Genomic DNA, 16,123 nt, shown 5'->3' with positions numbered 1-16,123 from the left:
TAGGATAAGAGCCAGGTGGGAAATCCAAGCAAAGATACAGGGAGAAGGAAGGCAGAGTGAGGGGACACTGTGAGCCACCAGGGTAGCAAGATGTAACAGAACACAGGTAAGGCCGTGAGACAAGTGGTGATACATAGATTCATAAAAATGGGTTAATTTAAGATGTTAGAGCTAGCCAGCAATAAGCCTGTGCCATAGTCTCTGAGTGATTATTTTATAAGCTGCTGTAGGGTTAGGTGGGACACAGAAAAGCTTCCAATTACATAGAGCCCTATGGACCTGAGTTCAGATTCTCCAGGATCCAATACAAAGGCAAGCACAGTGGCATGTGCCTGGAGAGGCTGACCCGGGAGTATTTCAAAGGGAGCTGAGTTTGGGCATCTGAGCACTTACATAGAATACAGTCAGTGTATACAGGACAAGTGCTGTCAGCACAGGCTGATGAGTCGGGTGTTATTTGGATGATATTAATTTGGAGGAGGAGATCAAAGTTCTGGACATGAGATTATTTGGACCAAGTAGCACTGGCAGGGTCTTTTTAGTCCTTTGCCACTCCTGTTTTTAATCAGGTCCTTCCTCATACTTGTATCTGATTACTGTAGTTGGAAATTTCTCTGGTACCACCCAGCCCCACGATCCGGACGAATCTCTCCCACAGCAGTCCTGCAGCCGCTTACAAAATGATCATTCAGAGGCTTAATAGTAATTACAAACTTTATGGCCTATGGCTCAAGCTTCTTGCTCGCTAGCTCTTATAACTTAACCTATTTCTATTAATCTGTGTATTGCCACATGTTCCGTGGCTTTACCTGTGTCCCATTACATGTTGCTCCATGGACGGTGGGCTGGCGTCTTCCCGACTCTGCTCTTCTTCTCGCTGTATCTCTGCCTCTAAGCTGCCTTGCCATAGGTCAAAGCTGCTTTATTTATTAGCCAATGGGAGGAACACATATAGTCACAGCGTACAGGAAGACATCCACAGCAGATTACTGCTTTTGACAGTTGGAGGATCATTAAGTTAATGCTCTTTCTTCCCTTCTTCTTTGTTTTGCTTGCCCATGTTGATCATTGCTCTCACCATGCAAGTCACATGAGCTCCTGCATCATTAGGGGGAAATGCTGCTTTTAACTGGCATTTAATGTTCTTTAACAATAGGAGGCTGCACTGAGCCTTTGCGCAGTCTTATGTGCCTCATGTTTGAGTGGTGTGTGTGTGTGTGTGTGTGTGTATGTGTGTGCGTGTGTGTGTGTGTGTGTGTGTGTGTGTGTGTGTATTCACATATGCGTAGAGGGAGCCAGAGGTCAATTTTGGGCGTCTTCCTCAACTCCAGCAAAATGACTTTTAATGGAGTTGAGGTCTATTTCTGTCTGTTTGCTTATAGACAGGGTCCTTTGAAGCCCCATTCTGGCCTTGAACCCAGTATGTACTTGAACTTCTAAGTGGGCAGTTTGCCTGATGAGCTAAACCTAGCACAACCGTGAACTTACTATTCTCCTGCCTCCACCTCCAGAGTTTTGAACTTTACCACCATGCCCAGTTTTCCGCATTGCAGGGGACTGAACCCAGCACTTCATGACCTATTTCTTTACATTTATTACTTACTTAGTCATGATTATTTTTTTGTGTGAGTTTGTGGGTGTATGTGTCATGCGTGCCAAAGCCAGAGAACAACTTGTGGAAGTTGCTTCTCTCCTATCATGTGGACAATGGGGATTGAACTCAAGTCTTGAGGTCTGGTAGCAAACTGTCTTTAGCCCTTGGAGCCCTCCACTTTAGATTCTGAAAGGTCCATTCAGGTAGATTGGGTGGCTAGTGAGCTCCAGGGATCACTTGTTTCTGTCCTCCAGTGCTACAGTGTACTGTAGAACTGTCTTTTAGGGGGTGCTTGCTCAGCAAGTACGTGACTTACTGAGCCATCTCCCTATCCCCTCTTCCCTATGAAACAGGGTCTTATGTAGACCAGGTTGGTCTCAAACTCTGTATGTAGTTGAGAACAATCTTTGCCTGTATGCTTATTTTTATGTGCCTTGCATGTATATCTGTGTGAGGGTGCCAGATCCTCTGGAACTGGAGTCACAGATAGTTGTGAGCAGCTGTGTGGGTGCTGGGAATTGAACCCAGGTCCTGTGAAAGAACAGTCAATGCTTTTAACTGCTGAACCATCTCTCCACCCCCTGACAATCTTGAACTTCTGTTCCCGACTCCTTCTTTTGAGTTCTGGGATTATAAGTATGTGCCATTATGCCTGGTTTATGCAGAACTGTGGAGCAAATCTCAGCAGGGTTTTGTACATGCTGGGCAAGCACGCTGACAGTTGAGCTCCAGGCTCAGTCCCATCCTTGCCTAGTATACTCTGCACTGCTGTGCAATTTGCATGTCAGGATGACGCCTGTCACCTACCCCTCCATACTCAGTCACCCACACACCCGTCATCCGTGTGAGAAGAGTTCAGTCCATTTGTGAGTCTCCTCCTCATCACATTGTGGTCTTGGCTGCTAGTGGACCTGAACTCCAGAGCTATGCTGTCCAATATGGCATACACTGACCACAGGCAGCCATTGAGCTCTGGAAATGTGCCTGGTCCAAAGTGAGCTGTGCCACGAACATCAGTCACACACATGATCAAAATGATCTAGCCAAGAAATATGAATACACAGGCTTATTAAATTGTGCATGTGAAACTGTAGCACTTTCGAGGCTGAGTGAGGAGGATTGCAAGTTTGAGGCAACCTGGGGATCCTTTAGACTATAAAGAAAGATTCCATCTCATTAGTGTTTCTAAATATTGAAATGGCAATATGTATTATCTTTGGTTAAATAAACTACATTGTTACAATTCATTTTATTACTTGCCACTTGTTACTCTTACTACAAAAATATGGTTACAGTATATTTCTCTTGGATAAAGTTAGAAGGCCTGTTTCCTTCTATGTTGGAGAGAGTGAGTTTCTTTGGTATCACTATGGTTGCTACTATGTAGCAGATAGCCATATTTCAGCTGCTCTTCATTTCTGAAATCTTTAGCAGATTGAGCGCCTCTTGAGGAAGAACCTTATAAAGGTGTAGTTTAGGACTTGATATAAAACACGTTGCTATTCAATGAGTATAATAGATCTGTCGGTCCCAGTGGGAAGCCAGGCATATGGCACTGTAAATGTTTTTTTTTTTTTTTTTCTTTCTTGGATATGTAATCTAAGAGTAAGCCCTGCATGTGTGTGAAATGCCTTGGAGATAATAATCTTCACAGGATGACTGCATTTCAAAAACCATTCACACTCTGTCTTTATTCTTTATGTGTGCTTATGTATGGAGGCACACATGTGAGTGTGTGCATGTGCATGTAGAGGCCAGATCAGCTCTGGGAGTCATTCCTCAGGCGCTGTCCATATTTTTTGTTTGTTTGTTTGTTTGTTTGAGACAAGCACTCTCCAAGTAGGTCAGTGAGACCCAGGGATCCACCTGTCTCCTCCTCCCCATCACTGAGATTAGGCACTGGGATTACAAATACACCACAAAACCTGGATCCACCCCCACCCCCAGGTTTCTGGGAACTGAACTGAGCCATCTTCCCTTCCCCCACCTCCCTTATTTTCAATGATTAACTTTCTAAGGGTGAGCTGCTTGGTACAATGATTTTCCTACACATATGGAGTGTGTGAGTGTAGCTAGATAGAATTGAAGTTATATTCTGTGTGGTCACATGTGCCCACCTGCACATAGGCACAAAGCCCAGATAAATCCTAATTAATTCTCAGAACCCTCTGGGGTATTTATAACCAACTGAATCAATTAACTGTGAAACAGAAATACAGACAAAGTCCGTGATTATTTTTTAACTAGAAACTCTAGAATTTAAATAAGTAAACCCATTTTAAGATATTTACACAACATTTGACCCCTGACTTTGATAATTTTGCTTCTTAAAGAGACTGGGTTGCTTTAATGCTTACCTCAGACTAGAAGCTATTTGCTAAGCTGAATATTTTATTGACATGAAGGTGGCTTGGCTATGATCCATCCTTATGGTTAGATGTTATTTGAGGACTACAGTGGTGAAAATAAATTAATTATTTGTCATAGAATTTTATGAATTTTTTTAAAGACAGAAAAAGATCTGGCATTTGAAATTACAAAGCATCGATTTTCATCAATTTTTAATATGAAGAGATTATATATAGATAGATAATATATATACATATATATGTATATATATTAGGGAATAAGGATATAGCTGAGTTGGTAGCATGCTTAGTCAGAATGCATGAAGCCCTAAATTCTATCACCAGCATTTCTTAAATCAAGGGTGGTGGCACCTGCTTATAATCCAGCATTCTGGAGGTAGTGGAAAGGGATTCAGAAGTTCAAGGTAACTCTCAACTACATAGTAAGTTAGAGGTTAGTCTGGGACATGATAAACTCTATGTAAAAGAAAAAATATTACTCAATACAAGTACTCAATATGGCTGGGCCAGGATCTGAATGGAAAGTCGGCTCATGATCTACTGCTGAACCTAATTCATGAGAGTTAATTCCATCTGTAGGTACTGAGGCTGCCACAGGCAAAGCTCTGAGGATGTTGCAGAACTATGCAGGTGAGTTACCGAAAGATTAGAATATGATAAATGTTCCAGGAATTGCATTTTAAGATGCTACCACATTTCAAGACTTCACGTTGAAGGTGTGAGCACAGTATTTATGGCTGTACTAGGGAAGGAGGCATGCTTTCAAGAGAGACAACATTTGACTGATATCTGTTTAGTCGCTAATCAAAGCTTGGGACATTTTCAAACATGATGCATAAGACTAATGACAATCACATCTCTATTTAACTAGCCAAATAAAGTCTCACGATTTATTTTTATTTTATTTTATTTTATTTTTTAACAATACAGGGTCTCATGTAGCCTAGGCTGTTCTTGAACTTGCTATGTATTTGCAAATTACTTGCTATGTGCTGGGATTATAGGTGTGGACTACCATATCCAGTTTTTATGGAGTGCTAGGGATCAAACACAGGGCTCTGGACATACTAGACAAGCATTCTGCTAGCTATATCCCCAGCCCCTGTCCAGTTAGTTCAACTCGTCCAACTTGGAGCTTTCCTTGCCCACTCCTTCCCAGTCATTTCCTATCCCAGCCTAGGCTTTGTTAGCATCCTTTACATCATGGCCACTAGACTCTGCTGTGTTACATGCGCCACACAGTAACACGTATTAAGATTTCTAATAATTTGTTTGATTCTCACAATTTATGAAATGGATCTCACCAGTTCCTTTCCTCAGCTGGTACAGGTGAGGCTGGGGAGAGTATGAACATCACAGTTGAAGGTACTAGTGCTGAAACAGACCTGAACCTAGGTCAGTGCCATGGTTTTATTTATTTATTTATTTTTTGACATACCCACTCTCAGCTTTATACTCCTCCCATGTGTAAAAACAAACACCAGCTGGGCGGTGGTGGCACATGCCTTTAATCCCAGCACTTGGGAGGCAGAGCCAGGAGGATCTCTGTGAGTTCGAGGCCAGCCTGGTCTACAGAGTGAGATCCAGGACAGGCACCAAAACTACACAAAGAAACCCTGTCTCGGAAAAAACCGAAAACAAACCAACAAACAAACAAACAAAAACAGAAACACCATCTCTATCATTATCCATAATTATTGTGGAGACAAGTATTGTTTTTATTATATTTATTATTATTATGGTGTGTGCATTCACGTGTGTGTGTGTGTGTGTGTGTGTGTGTGTGTGTGTGTGTGTGTGTGTGTGTGAAGGTTGGAGGACAATTTGTGGGGGCAGTTTTCTCTTTCCACTATGTGGGTTCCGTGGTTGTAATTTAGGTAGTCTTGGTGGCAGGTGCCTGGCGGGCTAAGCCGTCTTGCTGGCCCATGGACCCAAGTATTGATAATGTCTGAAGCAAGAAAACCTCAGCAGGAGTTATTGGCATAGCATGACCGACAGGGTCACTGGTAGACAAGTTCAACAATGTAGCCATATAGAGGTAGTATGAGTCTTTCCCAAGACTGTGCTCATTCCAGCATTCTCTTGTGGGCTTGGGAGGGTGACTTCTTGAGGGACATCTGAGGGGAAGATACATGATGGTGTATCATTTGCTGCCGGGTGGATTGAGAGCAGTCAGAAGAGAGGAAACATGATGTTTGCTCTGACCCAGAGCGGTGAAGCCAAGGAGAACGTGCAGGATTTTAAGAAGCCAAGGAACTTCTTTGTTTTGTTTATTATTTAAAAATCCCCAGAGCCAGATTTAAGTGCTGAAGTTCTTTGGGGGCTCACAGGCTCTTTAATGGGCTTAGAAACCCTGCAAATTATGAACAAACCCTGCAAAATGAACTTTCTGTATCGTGTGGGACAAACTTAGGCCAACAGCGACTCTCGAAGTTTGCCATTCTTTGAAGACAACGGTACACATTTATTTAGGAACCATATCTTATAAGACAGAAACCAGCTTCAGTCACTTCTCTAGACTTGGTCCACGTTATTATTAAACATTTAGAGTTTGAATATCACCCACTCCCTATGGAGATGGGGGTGTGTCAGTGCCTGAGTTAAGAGTTTTCCCTCTCTGAGCATTCGGACTGTATTTTTCAGAGAGCTGTGTTAAGCTGCTTGCATTGAAGAATTTTCAAGAAGCAAATGTATTTGAACTGCGGCTTTTAAGTCCTACTTATTTAAACAAGTGGGTCACCAAGAAACTTTAAGGTAAATAGTGGCCTCAAGAGGAAGTACCAGGGCGTCCAAGCGTCTCCAACCTCTCTTGGGAGCAGCCAATTAATCTCTGCTACAGAACAGCGCCGCCCGGCCTTGCACCGGAGCCAGGCACTTAGGACAGAAAGCCTGCCTGGCTGCGGACAGAAAGACATTTGGCCTGGAGGTTCGTCCGCAGTCGGTTGGTTCCCTATCTTCCCCGGGGCGACCCGGGTGGCTGCTGGGCTCTTAGGGGCGTCCCCAGCCTAAACTGCTTTCTCCCAGGAAGGGGATTAAAAGTCACAAAGAAAGGGAGGGGACTTCGGGGGAGCCCCTGGGGGCGTGGGTGGGACGTCCCTGAGTGGGCCTCGCGCCGCAGCTCGCCAGCAAGTGGGCTGGAGGAGGACGCGCCCTGCCCAGCGCCGGCCCCTAGCCCAGCGCCGCGGGCTGCGATGCGCATCGCCGCGCGGTGAACCAAGCGGTCGCTCGGGCAGCGGCGGAGGCCTCCCGGGCGCCCCGCCCTGCGCCTCCTCCTGCCGCCTGCGCGCGGTGCTGTGCGCCCGGCCCGCCGCTGCTCCTCCTCCCTGCCTCGCGGTCCCCTCCTCGGAGTCCCGACTGAGCGCGAGCGCCACACGGCCCCGGGCCGCCGCCGAGCGCGCCAAGACGCCAAGACGCCGAACAGGTGGCCGGAGGCTGCAGGCGCCCAGGCCGGGGACAGGCGAGGCCAGGCGAAGGCGGCCGGGCTGGACATGGTAGCCTGGCGGCTCCGTGCCGCCGCCTGCTCGCGCCCCTAGCCGCCGGCGCGCCGGCGCAGCGGCCCCACCGCGCCCTGCGTACAGTCTCCCGGCCCAGCGCCGCTCCGGCCACGGACAGCGAGGGACGGCGGCATGAAAGTGACCGTGTGCTTCGGGAGGACCCGGGTGGTCGTGCCGTGCGGAGACGGCCGCATGAAAGTTTTCAGCCTCATCCAGCAGGCGGTGACCCGCTACCGGAAGGCCGTGGCCAAGGTGAGTGGCCTGGGGCGCGCGGCGGGGAGCGGACGGGGAAGGCGCGGGGATCAATATGGCGCTTCCTGGAGACGGAGGAGGGAGACCGGGAGGCGGGGAAAGGGAAAGTGCGGCAGCCGGGCGGCCTCGTCGGAGCCCCCGGCCCGGACCTGCGGCCGCAAAGTTCTCGGCGCGCTCGGGCTGGGCCGCGATCGCCACCCGCACAGTCCCTGGACACTGCCTGGGTCCTCCGGGCTCAGGAGTGGGCGGCCCGGCTCCCGGAGCCGGCACCGGGCGAGGCAGAGTGCGGCACGCGGGAGGCGCGGCGTAGCCTGGCGGGGCGCCTCTGCCCGGCCGACCGCGGGCCCTGGCAATCCAGCTCCAGGCCTCTCCCCGAGCAGGCAGGCCTGCCGCCCCGGGTTGGCCACGGAACTTTGGGGGGTGTGGAAAGAGTTGGGTGATCCCGTAGACGCGGGAGCCGCAGCCGGGCCGTGGACCTTCTGTGTTCTTGCGGGATCTCCGGGTCACGCAGGCAGCTCTGGTTGGGTCGGCCCGGTCAGTGGGCTCCAGTGGGGGCGATGGAGTGGCTCCCGTGTTCGGTTCCTTGAAACACCTCAGCCTGGACTCGCTTCTGGAGTCCAAGCTCCCTCCCGACCGCCACCCTTACCTCGCTGGATGTGCTCGGGTGCGGAGCCGGGGCTGCCCAGGGCCTGGGGTCGGAGGAGCGTCCCTTCTCTGTTTTCCTGCTGGAGTAGTAACATTGTCTCCCTTAAACCGCATTCCTCCATAATGGGGCAGAAGTGGAAGGGCGTTTTGTTAGATTGTACTACCCTCTGTGTTTGACAACAGCCCACGCTGAAGTTTTCGCTCTAGCACCTGAGGATATTTCCTTTGTACGAGAGTGGAATGTGTTCCCTTTGGTATTTCCCGTCTGTTGTCTGTTCAGTAGTGGAGTGGCCTGCCTTCTGTGACTTCAGAACAAGCGAGAGGGGGAAGGTGGCTTTGTTTGCCTAAGTCGCCGAATGCTCATGGGCCACCCTCCATTTTTCTCTGAAATTAAGAAAGGGCAAAGTGGTTACACCTTTGTTTTACTTTCTTTTACTCTGTTGGAAAAATAACAAAATTGCCCCTTTAAGGAAACTTTGGGGGATGGTTAGGAACCCGATACAGGGATAGGAGATGCTGAGTTCGACAGCTGTAAGTGTTCTTCCAGTTGGTCGAATTCGTTGAAAATCAAACAGCGTTTGTGGAAATTGGGCACCTGTTTATCTTGTAAAGCTGACAAGAGGGGAAATCCTCTGTAACTTCACACTGAAGTGTTGTAAGCATCATTTCTGATTGACAGTTAGTTGGCAATTTAATGTTGTAAGGGAATAATCAGATTGTCTTTGTACTCTGCAAACCAACATTGTTAGCTGTGGGAAAAAAAGAAAAGAAAAATGGCAGTAACATATAGTGCATAGAAGTATGCTTAGTTCCAGAGCAGAAGGCATGATGCTGTTGGCCTCTGCTTGGCTGATTTTGTTTGTAAAACTAGCCATGTTTCATCTTGCACAACCTGGGCAATGGTCAAGTTGCCTGTTGAGGGAATACACAGGTAGCTGTTTGACTGGCAGAATTATTAATTTTTTCTGTAGAAATTAAGCATTTACTATCCAAGGTCAAATTAAGCACGTATTGTGTTGTGGGGCTAGGCATTTAAGGGTCCAATAGGCTTCCTTGTAGAAGATGGACTGTGAAAATCTAAACCAAGATTCCTGTGATTCCTCAGGTAAGGACGGCTGTGGTGTGGCTTGTCTGTGCCGTGGGAGGAAGATGTCTCTGGGATGTTGGATGGATGAAGCTGAGTGCCCTTGTTGATAGACGTGGCCTGTTCTTCACTATCAGCAGTGGCTGTCCCATAGTGAAGGAACAGGGGTGAGGAAGAGGTCATAGAAAGAGCAGGAGCTGTGAGTAACTAGTAATTGTGAGATGGCCAGGTGGGAGAAAGGAAGGGAGAGGGATTGCTAGAGATAAGAGAGTCAAGGATGATTCACTGGTTTCCAAAGTGCTCAATTGAGGAGGTGGTGTGTGTGTGTGTGTTTAGAGATCAGAGCTCGTTGTTGGGTGTCTTTCTCAGTCTCTCTGCATTTTCTCTCTCTCTTTTTTTTTAAGACAGAGTCTTACTCAACCTGGAATTCAAGGCCAGGCAGGGATACAAAGCCCCCCTCCCTCCTAGATTTTCAGCATTCAGAATTTAACCATTGGCTCACAAGTTGACTTGTAAATGTTCAAAGGGTTAGGCTTGGTGACACATAGCATTATCCCAGAACTTGGAGGCAGAGGCAGGTCAGTTTCTGTGAATTCAAGGCCAGCCTCATCTATAGAGTGAGCTTGAGTGAGCTTCAGGCCACCCAAGGCTACATAGTGAGACCCTGCCTCAAAAAAAAAATCCCCAAACAAACCAAAAACCCAAACCAACCAAACAAGGGCTGGCTCAGCAGCTAAGCACACTGGCTGCTCTTAAGAGGACCTGGGTTGGATTCTCAGCACCCTCATGGTGGCTCACAACCATGTCCAGTCCCCCAGGGGGTCTAATGCCTTTCTGGTCTCAGCAAGCACTACATGAATGTGGTACCCACACAAGCAGACAAAACACTGACACATTTAAAATAAACAGATTAACTTAAAAGCGACTTTATCCATTGGTTGCTTTTCCTCTTGGAAGGTTAGGTAATGACTGAGAGTACTCTTTGGCCTCTCACACTTCTCCCATCCTATATAAGGTCATCAGGGAACATACACATCAACACTGTTAGTGTTGCAACTTCTCTTCTTTCTTCTGCTTAATAAGACAGGATAGATCCTGTATGAAGAACTGGGTAGCCAGGTAGTGGGAGAATCTTGCTTAGGTTGCTAGGTGGCATGAGACATGATGAGCTCTCACCTGCTGGGGAAAAATGTGGGCAGGCAGAGCATGTTCAATGTATGAAAACCCATGAAGCAGAAGGAAAAAGAAGGAAAAGAGCTGGAAAAGAAAAATCCAGCCAAGTTTTCTGTGCGCTAAGCCCTTTGTGGTATGGTGGGGCGAATTTTCTGGCATTCTGTTTGTGTTATTTGAGCTGTTTTCTCTGTAGGTTGAACAAATCAATTTCTGGCCAGGAAAACGCCATGTCTTAGCACCAGAAATGTCCTTAAGAAGCTAGTGTTAGACAGCTTACCCTTAGTCTTAAGCAATCTCTCTCTCTCTCCTCTCTCTCTCTCTCTCTCTTTCTCTCTCTCTCATCGAGCTGTCTGTCTGTCTGTCTTTCAAGACAAGGTTTCTCTACGTAACAGCTCTGACTGTCCTGGAACTCACTCTGTATACCAGGCTGTCCTCAAACTCACAAGAGATCTACCTGCTTCTGTCTCCTGAGTGCTGCTGTGATTAAAAGGCATGAGCCACCACCACCCAGCTGTAATCTATATTTTTACACTAGTGTAAAAACATTTTTGTAGTCAGGAATGGTGATGGGTTAAAAATGGATGCCTTTCTTCATTTACCCTCCATCATCAAGGCCCTGTTTGAGTAGATACTGTGCTAGATATTGACAACCAGCTTATGTGGATGCTTCTACTGAGTGTGTCCAGTTGGAGGGCCATTTGTGTCTCTTTGTGTGCTCAGAGCCTTACCATTTCTGGTACGCATAGACCCTTAGCTTTAAGCATGGGTTTTATTGAAGGAAAGCTGTGTACTAAATGTTGTGCTCTGGACTTCATAGAAAGAGCCACCTTTATGCAGTGGGGGGTGGTGGGTATCTTGTAGTCATTAGGGTTTGTAGTATACAAATTACAGGAGGGATGGCTAGCCATGTTTAGGGCCTTACTTTCTAACTGAGTAGCTGAGTGGCCTCAGAAAGCACCTGCTTTGCAGTGGGAGAGTTCTGGATCTGCAGGTCTGCAGTGGAGTCATGGTGTATGAACCTGGAGAGCATATTGCCATTCTAAAAGTATGATGGGATGCACTGTAGGAATATTGGGGTTTTGGAGGGCCTATGTTAGGATCAGGCCGTGGAGGACAGGAAATGCCAGGGAGAGACTGGGATGTCATGTGGTTTGTTAACAGAAAAAACAGGAGAAGTAATTGATTGGATGAGCCTGGCTTAGTTGGCAAGAAAAGCTTCTGTAGACAGGAGAAGGAATTGCAGACAAGATGAGAATGGGGGGCTGGAACCCCTTGGGTCACCTCCCTTCTCCTTAGAGCCCTGTCTCCGGAGAAGATGTTGGGAACCTGGCTGTATTAGCTGTTTAACCTTGGGTGAGCTAATGATCAGTTTCCTCATCTTGCTAGCAGGAGTAAAGTGTGTGTTGGACATGATGAATTTGAATTATTCTGGACTCGATCTAGTCTGTGGAAGCTGCTCAGTAAAGATTAAATCAGATGCATTTCATCTGCAGAACATGCTCAGCTTTTCTCTCTTCCATAGTTTCTGCTTGGCTTTTCTTTCTTTTGCTTTGAGTGTAATTTAATTGAGGAGTTGGTTGACTTAAAACCTGCTTATGCAATGGTACGATCAAAAGAGCAGATTGATTCAGTAAGTCCAGGGAGCAGAGGATGCCAAGGCTGCTCTAAGTGTTTCAGACGACCTGGCTGGGCCTCTGCTTCTTAAACCAGTCTCTTAAGGGTGACTTAGCAGCAATTCGTTGTTTAAATACAATTTAAAGAGGAGGGGATGTGGGTGGGAAATACCCACAAACCTGCAGTTCAAGTGCTGGGAGGGCGAGAGGCAGGAGGATTGGCCACAAGATCCAGGCCAGTCAGTAAGTGTCTCAAAGAACAAAAAAATAAGTCAATAAAACAACTTATAGACAGGAATTTAAAAAAAAGACTTTCTTTTGGGATATTGTTAATTACTAAACTTATGAATCAGTTTTTATGAAATGCCTGGTAGTTGGTATGCTGTGTGTGTGTGTGTGTGTGTGTGTGTGTGTGTGTGTGTGTGTGAGTGAATGGGTGACATTTTACCACACAGTTGCAAACTTATTGGAAGCTTGATGGAAGTTACATTATAGCAGTGATCGAGAAGATATCGGCAAGAATAAGAAAAAAGTGAAGTATAAAGTATTTTATTATTTGCAACATTTTCTGTCTTCTAAAGAAGAAAAAGAAACATAGTTAAAAGGCTTGTTTCAAAATGCAGCTCTCAGTGTCCTCCTGTCTCAGAGGTCCAAGCGTCTCTAGTGACCTGTTGCGTTCTTGGGCAGTCTTCTCTAGACTCCATACCCCACGTTCCAGCCCCTCAGACTTCCCTGCACTTTGCAGCCTCCGCTCTGCTCTTTCCTGCTGCTTCTTCCCAGAAGGCTTGTTCCCTCTTTGCAGGCTTCCTTTGGCCCTCAGCTCAGGCTCACCCTCTCTGGGAGTGGGTTGTGTGTACTTGGCTGTTTGAGGCCCTCTTTTCTCTGTGCTTCTCCTGAGGACTTCCTGTAGCTCTTGTACTTTGTAGGACTCAAGGGATGTAGAATGAGGCTGTGATTCTCTTCCAGGTGAGATGCAAGCCCCTCTCTTCAGTCTCACTGGTTCAGCAAATGTCTGCCACATGGCCATCGTAAAGGATGAGTGAATAGAGTTGAGAATAAACACATCACACACATACCGCATGGGAAGGGCCCTTCTGAGAAGATACTGACTCCTACTTGCTAGTTAGAAGGACCTTACGGCTTGTGTGTCATGTAGCATGTATAGCGTGCAGTCAGAACTAAGACTGAGAGGGTTTGGACAACCTGGAAGATTCTCTGTCGTGCCAGCTATTTTCAAGAAGTTCAGTCTGTCTGTGAGACCAAGCAGAGCTTAGTCCTGGAGTTTGCACTGGTCAGGTTCAAGGCATGTGGCCAAAGCAGTGTGGGAATCTGGCCTTGACTATACTTAGGCTCAGTCTAGTGCCTCCATCCCTTTCAGTGGGAATCCTTGGGGCTGGGCCAGAAGTGAACATAAGTGTTTAGGATTTGAGATTCACTGGATGAATGTGGCTGAGGAGAAGCACTGCTTGGCTTAATTATCCTCATGGATGAATTTCTCATTGGAGGTAATGCTTAAAGTCCTACATGGACCATTAACCTGCAGATGGATCCTCCATCTGTCCCGGGAGGTTCTTACCTTCCTGTGGCATTGGATGCATGCTTGTGACAGCACACATTCAACAGATCTCTCTCTCTCTCTCTCTCTCTCTCTCTGTGTGTGTGTGTGTGTCTCTGTCTCTGTCTCTGTCTCTGTCTCTGTCTCTCTCTCACACACACACATTTTCTCTTTTCAGGATTAGAAAGAATGGGGGAAAATTAGGCCAGTAGGTTCTTTCCATAGGTTATTTTCCACTGGGTGGAGTTGGCATTTTAGGCACACACAGCATCCTCCCTTCTCTGTAGCCAACAATTCTACATTCCTATCTAGACCTAGGTCAATAGCAGTAGAGCTAAATCTTTTTGGTGCCTTTTCTGTTTGACACAGAAAAATAGGATATTAATTCTTTTTGTTGTTTGCTTGTTTGTTTGTGATTTTTGAGTCCCTGTTTTACTCTGCAGCTCAGGGTGCCTCAAACTGGTGGTCATCTCCTTTGGTTACATATGTGTACCACAGAGCCTTGCTGCCAAATCCATCTATCCTTCCTGCATTCCTTCTTTCCTCTCTCTCTCTCTCCCTCCCTCCCTCCCTCTTTCTTTCTCTCCCTCCCTCCATCTCTCCCCCTCCCCTCCCCTCCCCTCCTCTTCCTTCTTTCCTTTCTTTCTTTCTTTCTTTCTTTCTTTCTTTCTTTCTTTCTTTCTTTCTCTCTCTCTCTCTCTCTTTCTTTCTTTCTTTCTTTCTTTCTTCTTTCCTTCCTTCCTTCCTTCCTTCCTTTCCTTTCCTTTCCTTTCTTTTCTTTTCTTTCTTTCTTTTTTGATAGGGTCTCTCTGGCTGCCTTGGAACTCAATATGTAGACCACCTTGACCTTGACCACACAGAGCTCTCCCCACCCCTCTGTCTTCCAAGTGCTGGGATTAAAGGCCTGCCTCACTGTGCCCAGCCTTGGAGAGTCAAATTGTAATGAAAAGAAATTTAGTGTTTAGTGACTAAAGGAGGAAGCTGTCTGATGTCTTTCTTCTGTTGCTATTTTTGCTTTAAGAACTTTGGAAAGATTATGTGAAGATGTGTTTCTTCCGTGGGGGCTGTGCTTCCTTATGTCTCGCCTTACATCTGTGGTGATTTACCCCATTAAGTAGTACTCTCGTGCTCAAGGTTCAGCTTGTTTGCATGACTGCTTACCCAGCCTACACAAGAGCAGCTAGGTTCGGTCTCCGTTGCTGCATAGAACTGATTTGGAGAGGCACACATGTAATTCCTTCACTTTAGAGTTGGGGGCCCGGGGCGGGGGGTCAGCTGGAAGTTCAACATAGCAAGTTCAAGGCCTCTCCCAGCTACATGAGACTGTGTCAAAACAAAACTAACAAAACCCACACTCTTGCTTCTTCTCTGATCTCTGTCAGTATTGGTACTTATGAATAAAACTTAAAGCTTTACATCCAGATCTCCTACAATATCGTTTTTTTTCTTAAATTCTTTAATATGCAGGTAAGAGAAATGAAACATTTATCTAAAAGCTTAGATATAAATGTTCATCGCAGCATAATTCATAATGACACCACATAGTCCCTGTGTTGACCAGCTGATAGATGCTCAAACCATTTGGCTAGGGGCAAGGAGGATGCAGAGTGACTCAGAATTGACTCATTAAAAAAAAAGACCTTTATTTAATTATTTTTGTTAATTTTTTAAGATTAATGTATTTTATGTGTATGGGTGTTTTACCTGTATGTATGTATATATACCATGTATGTGTTGGATCCCTTGGAATTGGAGTTACAAATGGTTGTGAGCTACAGTATAAATTCTGAGAACTGAACCCAGGTCCTCTGCAAGAGCAGTTAGTGCTCTTAACCACTCAGCCATCTCTGCAGCCCCAAGATTTTTTTTTTTTTGTGTGTGTGTGTGTGTGTATGTATGTATGCCATGGGTGTGCAGGTACTCATGGGGGCCAGGAAAGGGCTTTGGGTTGCCTGGAGCTAGAGTTACAGGCAGTTGTAAGGTGCTAGTTATGGATTCTAGGACCCAAACTTGGGTCCTCTAGAAAGAGCTGCAAATTCTCTTAACCACAGAGCCATCTCTGTGTCCTGGTTATTCCTTTTATGAGTGATTAAATAGTCTGAATGATTATAATGGTCATACAACTATATACTAAAAATTATTAATTGTGAACTGTGTGTGTGTGTTGTGTGTGGTGCAGAGGTTGGTATAGAGTGTCTTCAGCTGTACTCCACTTGTTTTTTGAGACACAGTCCCTAGATGAACCAGGAGCTCACTGACTTGGCTACACTGGGAAGCTGGTGAGCTCAGGGGGCCTCCTGATTACAGGTGTGTGTCATCAAGCCATGCTCTCACACGGGGGTGA

General features: G+C 46.4%; 1 protein-coding gene across 21 annotated transcripts in view; it reads left to right on the top strand.

Annotated features, from left to right (window-relative positions):
• Window positions 1–7,357: 7,357 nt before the first annotated feature.
• The window catches only part of Pard3 (par-3 family cell polarity regulator), a 559,894-nt gene continuing 551,128 nt past the window's right edge, over window positions 7,358–16,123 (top strand). For all 21 annotated transcript variants that reach the window (XM_052726921.1, XM_052726930.1, XM_052726931.1 and 18 more), the window contains exon 1: window positions 7,358–7,709. In XM_052726921.1, the coding sequence (XP_052582881.1) occupies window positions 7,590–7,709 (120 nt within the window). In that variant the 5' untranslated portion in view covers window positions 7,358–7,589. The remainder of the gene's footprint in view (window positions 7,710–16,123) is intronic.

Source organism: Peromyscus californicus, unplaced genomic scaffold (genome assembly GCF_007827085.1).
Source record: "Peromyscus californicus insignis strain IS unplaced genomic scaffold, ASM782708v3 Scaffold_8__1_contigs__length_139910024, whole genome shotgun sequence".
Classification (NCBI taxonomy): Eukaryota; Metazoa; Chordata; class Mammalia; order Rodentia; family Cricetidae; genus Peromyscus; species Peromyscus californicus.
Note: the sequence above shows the minus strand (reverse complement) of the source record. Positions and strands in the feature narration are given on the sequence as shown.